Source organism: Leucoraja erinacea, unplaced genomic scaffold, assembly GCF_028641065.1.
Source record: "Leucoraja erinacea ecotype New England unplaced genomic scaffold, Leri_hhj_1 Leri_506S, whole genome shotgun sequence".
Taxonomy (NCBI): domain Eukaryota; kingdom Metazoa; phylum Chordata; class Chondrichthyes; order Rajiformes; family Rajidae; genus Leucoraja; species Leucoraja erinaceus.
The window spans coordinates 92,657-101,733 of record NW_026576407.1 but is presented as its reverse complement, the minus strand read 5'-3'; the positions used below and the strand labels follow the sequence as shown (position 1 = coordinate 101,733).

The 9,077-nt window shown below is 47.6% G+C and overlaps 1 protein-coding gene across 1 annotated transcript; it reads left to right on the top strand.

Moving 5' to 3' along the window:
* The first annotated feature begins 839 nt into the window (after window positions 1-839).
* LOC129693967 (zinc finger protein 239-like) lies at window positions 840-1,968 on the top strand. Its single transcript, XM_055630689.1, has one exon. It carries the CDS (start codon window positions 840-842, stop codon window positions 1,794-1,796), a length of 957 nt encoding a protein of 318 aa, XP_055486664.1. The 3' UTR covers window positions 1,797-1,968.
* The last annotated feature ends 7,109 nt before the right edge of the window (window positions 1,969-9,077 follow it).

The window sequence follows — 9,077 nt, the reverse complement described above, 5'->3', positions numbered from 1 at the left end:
GAGACAGAGTTAGAGAGAGAGACAGATGCAGAGAGAGGGAGGGACAAAGAGAGATAGAGAGAGAGAGACAGAGAGAGAGAGGAAGACAGTGAGAGACAGAGAGAGTGCAGGAATAACTCAGCATGTCAGGCAGCATTTGTGGAGAAGATAGACACAAAGTGCTGGAGTAACTCAGAGGGTCAGGCAGCATCTGTGGAGAAGATAGACACAAATTGCTGGAGTAACTCAGCGGGTCATGCAGCATCTGTGGAGAAAATGATTGGGTGACATTTTGGGTAGAGACCCTTTAGTTTAGTTTAGAGATGCAGCACGGAAACAGGTCTTTCGACCTGCGGAGTCCGCGCCGACCAGCGATCACTCCGTATACTAGCACTATCCTACGCACATTAGGGACAATTTAACAATTTTGCGGAGGGGAATTAATCTACAACCCTGAACATCTTTAAAATGTTCGAGGAAACCAGAGCACCTGGAGTAAAAACCTACACCGGTCAAGGGGAGAACGTACAAACTCCGCACAGACAGCACCCATAGACAGGATCGTACCCGGGTCTCTGCCGGTGAGGCAGCAACTGTACCGCTGTGCCATTGTGCCGCGCAGAATTATATAATGGTTTCCCCCGCCATAAACGCACCCAATATGTGCTAGTAATGTCCTATTTGCCAGCTTGTTGACCCTCTGTGATCCCCTCCTGCAGGGTTTAGGAGCCGTTGCTGTGGACGGAGAGACGGGGACGTGAGCGGCCATTGAGGGCGGCCAGGGTGCCGGTGAGCCCCCCATCATTTGCTCGGTGTGCGGGCTGAGCTTCGAGGGGCTGAGCTTCGATGGAGGACACATGATGGGGCATAACAAGGAGAAGCGTTTTGAGTGTGACTTGTGTGGCAAGGCCTGGCAGTGCCCGAGCCAGCTGGAGATCCACCGGCGGGTTCACACGGGAGAACGCCCCTTCAACTGCTCGGAATGCGGCAAGAGCTTCACCCGCTACGGCAACCTGCAGCAGCACAACCGTGTGCACTCCAGCGAGAGGCCCTTCACCTGCTCCGACTGCGGCAAGAGCTTCAAGACGGCGAATGAGCTGAAGATGCACCGGCAGGTGCACACGGGCGAGAAGCCCTATAGCTGTTCCACCTGCGGCAAGAGCTTTGCCCGGTTGTTGGGGCTACGGCAGCACCGGCGGGTGCACAGCAGTGAGTGGCCCTTCACCTGCTCTGACTGCGGCAAAGGCTTTAAGTCGTCACCAGACCTGAAGCAGCACAGGCGCCTGCACACCCTGGAGCGGCCCTACACCTGCAACGACTGCGGCAAGGGCTTCATCCGCTCCAGCAACCTGCTGGTGCACCAGTGCACCCACACCGGCGAGCGCCCCTACACCTGTGTCCAGTGCGGCAAGGGCTTCACCCAGTCCACCAGCTTGCGGAAGCACCAGCGCACCCACACCAGCGAGCGCCCCTACACCTGCGCCCAGTGTGGCAAGGGCTTCACCCAGTCCAGTCACCTGCTGGAGCACCAGCGCACCCACACCGGCGAGCGCCCCTACACCTGCAGCCAGTGCGGCAAGGGCTTCACCCACTCCAGCAACCTGCTGAGGCACCAGCGCACCCACACCGGCGATCGCCCCTTCACCTGTGCCCAGTGCGGCAAGGGCTTCACCCACTCCGGCAACCTGCTAGTGCACGAGCGCACCCACACTGGCGATCGCCCTTACACCTGCACCCAATGCGGCAAGAGCTTCACCCAGTCCGGCAACCTGCTGGAGCACCTGCGCACCCACACCGGTGAGCGCCCCTACACCTGAGCCCAGTGCGGCAGGGCTTCACCCAGTCCAGTCACCTGCTGGTGCACCAGCGTAACCACACTGGCAAGCGCCGCTTCACCTGCACCCAGTGCGGCAAAGGCTTCACTCACTTCTCCAAGCTGCTGTCCCACCAGCGCACCCACACCGGCGAGCGCCCCTATACCTGTGACCAGTGTGGCAAGAGCTTCACCAGTTCCTCCAGGCTGCTGTCCCACCAGCAGGTAACATTTCAGGGTCGAGACCCATCTTCAGTGTCGACCCGAAACGTCACCCATTCCTTGTCTCCAGAGATGCTGCCTGTCCCGCTGAGTTACTCCCGCACTCTGAAATGTCACCTATCCATGTTCTCCACAGATGCTGCCTGACCCGCTGAGTTACTTCAGCACTTTGTGTTCGTCATAAAGTGACACAGTGTGGAAACAGGCCCTTCGGCTCAACTTGCCCACAACGACCAACATAGAAAATAGGTGCAGGAGTAGACCATTCGGCCCTTCGAGCCTGCACCACCATTCAATATGATCATGGCTGATCATCCAACTCAGTATCCCGTATCCAGTATCCCGTACCTACCTTCTCTCCGTACCCCCTGATCCCCCTAGCCACAAGGGTCACATCCAACTCCCTCTTAAGGCCCGGAACCGTTGGAGAGTGTGAGGAGGGTCAGGGCGGTGAGTACTTAAATCGGGCGCGGGGCTTTATTTCACAGAGGCCCGGGACCGTTGGAGATTGTGGAGGAGGGTCAGGGCTTTTTTTACCAAAATCTGTAACATTCCACACTCCATAGGGAGGGTTCTGGTGGAAGCCGCTGATTGGTGGAAGCAGACTAGAGGAAGCAGCTGATTGGGTGCAACCTCAGGTTAGCATTTGTGCTTTCTGGTTAAAGGTACAGTGCTTTAGTAAAGGTACAGTGAGCTAAGGGTACAGTGGGCTAAAGGTACGGTGCTTTTTGTTTATATAATAAAGGTGCAGTTTAAAGGTCAAAAGGGAGCAGCTGTTGTGAGTCAGATACCTGCTGATTTCTCCCAGCAGTTTCTATTGTATTATACTGGTATCGGATCCAGGGTAAGGCGAGAGAATGACAGTCAGAGCAGTGTACTGTTCTGGACATCAGATGTGGGAGGTCATGGTGTCGGATGGCCCTCCAGACGTCCACATCTGCACCAGGTGCAGAGAGATGGGGCTCCTAAGGGACCGTATTAGGATCCTGCAGCAGCAGCTCGATGACCTCTGTCTGGTCAGAGAGAATGAGGAGGTCATAGAGGGGAGTTATAGGGAGGTGGTCACTCCAAAATCACGGGAGAGAGACATGTGGGTCACGCTAAGGAAGGGCAAGGGGCAGAGGCAGGAACGAGTGAGTACTCCAATGTCGGTACACCTTGCAAATAAGTACTCCTGTTTGAGTACGGATGGGGGTGACAGCCTACCCGGGGGTAGCGACAGCGGACGGGCCTCCAGCACAGAGACCAGCCCTGTTGCTCCGAAAGGCAGGGAAAAAAAGAAGAGGGCAATAGTAATTGGGGACTCTATTGTTAGGGGGTCGGATAGGCGTTTCTGTGGACGCAGTCGGGAGACCAGGATGGTGGTCTGCCTCCCTGGTGCCAAGGTCTCGGACGTGTCTCAACGCATCCAAGATATCCTGAAATCAGAGGGAGAGGAGCCTGAGGTCGTGGTACATATAGGTACAAATGACATAGGTAAAAAAAGGGAAGAGGTCCTGAAGGGAGGATTTAGGGAGTTGGGAGGAGAGTTAAAGAAAAGGACCAAAAAGGTAACAATCTCAGGATTACTGCCTGTACCATGCGACAGTGAGAGTAGGAATGGAGCGAGGTGGAGGATAAATGCGTGGCTGAAAGACTGGTGCAGAGGGCAGGGATTCAAGTTTCTAGATCATTGGGACTTCTTTTGGGGAAGGTGGGACCTGTACAGAAAGGATGGGTTGCACTTGAACCCGAGGGGGATCAATATCCTGGCGTGGAAATTTGCAAAGGCAACTGGGGAGACTTTAAACTAGAATGGTTGGGGCGAGGGACTCAAATAGAGAAAGCTAGTAGACAGAATGGGAGGCAGGAAGCAGAAAAGGGAAGCACTTGGACACAAGAGGAGAAAGAAAAAAAAGGAAATAAACAGAGAAGAAGAGACGGGGGTTTCTTAAATGTGCATATTTTAATGCTAGGAGCATTGTAAGAAAGGTGGATGAGCTTAGAGTCTGGATAGACACCTGGAAGTATGATGTTGTGGCGATCAGTGAAACATGGTTGCAGGAGGGCTGTGATTGGAAACTAAATATTCCAGGATTTCGTTGCTTCAGGTGTGATAGAATTGGAGGGGCAAGAGGTGGAGGTGTTGCATTGCTAGTCAGGGAAGATATTACAGCAGTGCTTTGGCAGGATAGATTGGAGGGCTCCTCTAGGGAGGCTATTTGGGTGGAACTGAGAAGTGGGAAAGGTGTAGCAACACTTATGGGGGTGTATTATAGACCGCCAAACGGGGAACGAGAATTGGAAGAGCAAATATGTAAGGAGATAGCAGATATTAGTAGTAAGCACAAGGTGGTGATTGTGGGAGATTTCAACTTTCCACACATAGACGGGGAAACACATTCTGTAAATGGGCTGGATGGTTTGGAGTTTGTAAAATGTGTGCAGGATATTTTTTTGCAGCAATACATAGAGGTACCTACTAGAGATGGGGCAGTGCTGGACCTCCTGTTAGGAAATGAGACGGGACAGGAGGCGGAGGTACGCGTTGGGGAGCACTTCGGGTCCAGTGATCACAATACCATTAGTTTCAATATAATTATGGAGAAGGTCAGAACTGGACCTAGGGTTGAGATTTTTGATTGGAGAAAGGCTAACTTTGATGAGATGCGAGATGATTTAAAAGGAGTGAACTGGGACATTTTGTTTTATGGGAAAGATGTAGAAGAGAAATGGAGGACATTTAAAGGGGAAATTTTAAGAGTAAGAGTCTTTATGTTACTGTTCGGTTGAAAGGAAACAGTAAAAATTGGAAAGAGCCCTGGTTTTCAAGGGAAATTGGACCTTGTTCGGAAAAAGGAAATCTACAATAATTATAGGCAGCATGAAGTAAATGAGGTGCTTGAGGAGTATAAGGAATGTAAAAAGAATCTTAAGAAATAAATTAGAAAAGCTAAAAGAAGATATGAGGTTGCTTTGGCAAGTAAGGTGAAAGTAAATCAAAAGAGTTTCTACAGCTATATTAATAGCAAAAGGATAACGAGGGATAAAATTGGTCCATTGGAGAGACAGAGTGGGAAGCTATCTGCAGAGCCAAAAGAGATGGGGGAGATATTGAACAATTTACTTTCTTCGGTATTCACCACGGAGAAGGATATTGAATTATGTGAGGTAAGGGAAACAAGTAGAGTAGCTATGGATACTATGAGTTTCAAAGTAAAAGAAGTACTGACACTTTTGAAAAATATAAAAGTGGATAAGTCTCCAGGTCCTGACAGGATATTCCCTAGGACATTGAGGCAAGTTAGTGTAGAAAGAGCCGGGGCTATGACAGAAATATTTAAAATGTCATTAGAAACGGGAAAAGTCCCTGAGGATTGGCGTACTGCGCATGTTGTTCCATTGTTTAAAAAGGGTTCTAAGAGTAAACCTAGCAATTATAGACCTGTTAGTTTGACTTCAGTGGTGGGCAAATTAATGGAAAAGATACTTAGAGATAATATATATATGCATCTGGATAAACAGGGTCTGATTAGGAACAGTCAACATGGATTTGTGCCTGGAAGGTCATGTTTGACTAATCTTCTTGAATTATTTGAAGAGGTTACTAGGGAAATTGACGAGGGTAAAGCAGTGGATGTTGTCTATATGGACTTTAGTAAGGCCTTTGACAAGGTTCCTCATGGAAGGTTGGTTAAGAAGGTTAAACTGTTGGGTATAAATGCCGGAATAGCAAGATGGATTCAACAGTGGCTGAATGGGAGAAGCCAGAGGGTAATGGTGGATGGTTGTTTGTCACGTTGGAGGCAGGTGACTAGTGGGGTGCCTCAGGGATCTGTGTTGGGTCCTTTGTTGTTTGTCATGTACATCAATGATGTGGATGAAGGGGTGGTAAATTGGATTAGTAAGTATGCAGATGATACCAAGATAGGGGGTGTTGTGGATAATGAAGAGGATTTCCAAAGTCTACAGAGTGATTTAGGCCATTTGGAAAAATGGGCTGAAAGATGGCAGATGGAGTTTAATGCTGATAAATGTGAGGTGCTACACCTTGGCAGGACAAATCAAAATAGGACGTACATGGTAAATGGTAGGGAATTGAAGAATACAGTTGAACAGAGGGATCTGTGAATAACCGTGCATAGTTCCTTGAAGGTGGAATCTCATATAGATAGGGTGGTAAAGAAAGCTTTTGGTATGCTAGCCTTTATAAATCAGAGCATTGAGTATAGAAGCTGGGATGTAATGTTAAAATTGTACAAGGCATTGGTGAGACCAAATCTGGAGTATGGTGTACAATTTTGGTCGCCCAATTATAGGAAGGATGTCAACAAAATAGAGAGAGTACAGAGGAGATTTACTAGAATGTTGCCTGGGTTTCAACAACTAAGTTACAGAAATAGGTTGAATAAGTTAGGTCTTTATTCTCTGGAGCGCAGAAGGTTAAGGGGGGACTTGATAGAGGTCTTTAAAATGATGAGAGGGATAGACAGAGTTGATGTGGACAAGCTTTTCCCTTTGAGAATAGGGAAGATTCAAACAAGAGGACATCACTTCAGAATTAAGGGACAGACGTTTAGGGGTAACATGAGGGGGAACTTCTTTAGTCAGTGCAATGCATTTCGTTGTCTCTGTACTGTACACTGACAATGACAATTAAAATTGAATCTGAATCTGAATCTGAATCTTTACTCAGAGAGTGGTAGCGGTGTGGAATGAGCTTCCAGTGGAAGTGGTGTCGGCAGGTTCATTGGTATCATTTAAAAATAAATTGGATAGGCATATGGATGAGAAGGGAATGGAGGGTTATGGTATGAGTGCAGGCAGGTGGGACTAAGGGAAAAAAGTTGTTCGGCACGGACTTGTAGGGCCTAGATGGCCTGTTTCCGTGCTGTAATTGTTATATGGTTATATGGTATATGGTATATATATGGTTATATAGCCAATGAACTGGCCTCAACTACCCTCTGTGGCAGAGAGTTCCAGAGATTCACCACTCTGTGTGAAAAATGTTCTTCTCATCTCGGTCTTAAAGGATTTCCCCCCTATCCTTAAGCTGTGACCCCTTGTCCTGGACTTCCCCAACATCGGGAACAATCTCCCTGCATCAAGTCTGTCCAACCCCTTAAGAATTTGTAAGTTTCTATAAGATCCCCTCTCAATCTCCTAAATTCTAGCGAGTATAAGCCAAGTCTATCCAGTCTTTCTTCATATGAAAGTCCTGACATCCCAGGAATCAGTCTGGTGAACATTCTCTGTACTCCCTCTATGGCAATAATGTCCTTCCTCCGATTTGGAGACCAAAACTGTACGCAATACTCCAGGTGTGGTCTCACCCAGTAGAACTGCAGTAGAACCTCCCTGCTCCTATACTCAAATCCTTTTGCTATGAAAGCTAACATACCATTCACTTTCTTCACTGCCTGCTGCACCTGCATGCCTACTTTCAATGACTGGTGTACCATGACACCCAGGTCTCGTTGCATCTCCCCTTTTCCTAATGGGCCACCATTTAGATAATAGTCTGCTTTCCTGTTTTTGACACCAAAGTGGATAACCTCACATTTATCCACATTTTACTGCATCTGCCAAACATTTGCCCACTCACCCAGCCTATCCAAGTCACCTTGCAGTCTCCTAGCATCCTCCTCACAGCTAACACTGCCCCCTAGCTTAGTGTCATCCGCAAACTTGGAGATGTTGCCTTCAATTCCTTCGTCCAGATCATTAATATATATTGTAAATAGCTGGGGTCCCAGCACTGAGCTTTGCGGTACCCCACTAGTCACTGCCTGCCATTGTGAAAAGGACCCGTTTACTCCTACTCTTTGCTTCCTGTTTGTCAGCCAGTTCTCTATCCACATCAATACTGAACCCCCAACACCGTGTGCTTTAAGTTTGTATACTAATCTCTTATGCGGGACCTTGTCGAAAGCCTTCTGAAAGTCCAGATACAACACATCCACTGGATCGCCCCTATCCACTCTACTAGTTACATCCTCGAAAAATTCTATAAGATTCTTCAGACATGATTTACCTTTCGTAAATCCATGCTGACTTTGGCCAATGATTTCACCACTTTCCAAATGTGCTGCTATCCCATCTTTAATAACTGACTCTAGCAGTTTCCTCACTACCGATGTTACACTAACTGGTCTGTAATTCCCTGTTTACTCTCTCCCTCCCTCTTAAAAAGTGGGGTTACGTTAGCTACCTTCCAATCCTCAGGAACGACTCCAGAATCTAAGGAGTTTTGAAAAATTATCACTAATGCATCCACTTTTCTGGAGCTACTTCCTTAAGTACTCTGGGATGCAGCCTATCTGGCCCTGGGAATTTATCGGCCTTTAATCCATTCAATTTACCCAACACCACTTCCCGACTAACCTGGATTTCACTCAATTCTTCCATCTCCTCTGATCCGCGGTCCCCTGCTATTTCCGGCATATTATTTAAGTCTTCCTTCGTGAAGACAGAACCAATGTAGTTATTCAATTGGTCCACCATATCCTTGTTCTCCATGATCAATTCACCTGTTTCTGACTGCAAGGGACCTACATTTGTTTTAACTAATCTATTTCTCTTCACATATCTATAAAAACTTTTGCAGTCAGTTTTTATGTTCCCTGCCAGTTTTCTTTCATAATCTATTTTCCCTTTCCTAATTAAGCCCTTTGTCCTCCTCTGCTGAACTCTGAATTTCTCCCAGTCCTCTGGTATGCTGCTTTTTCTGGCTAATTTGTACGCTTCATCTTTTGGTTTGATACTATCCCTGATTTCCCTTGTTATCCACGGATGCACTACCAACCCTGATTTATTCTTTTGCCAAACTGGGATGAACAATTTTTGTAGTTCATCCATGCAGTCTTTCAATGCCTTCCATTGCATATCCACCGTCAACCCTTTTAGAATTAATTGCCAGTCAATCTTGGCCAATTCATGTCTCATACCCTCAAAGTTACCTTTCTTTAAGTTCAGAACCATTGTTTCTGAATTAGCAATGTCACTCTCCATCCTAATGAAGAACTCAACCATATTATGGTCACTCTTGCCCAAAGGGGCACGCACAACAAGACTGCTAACT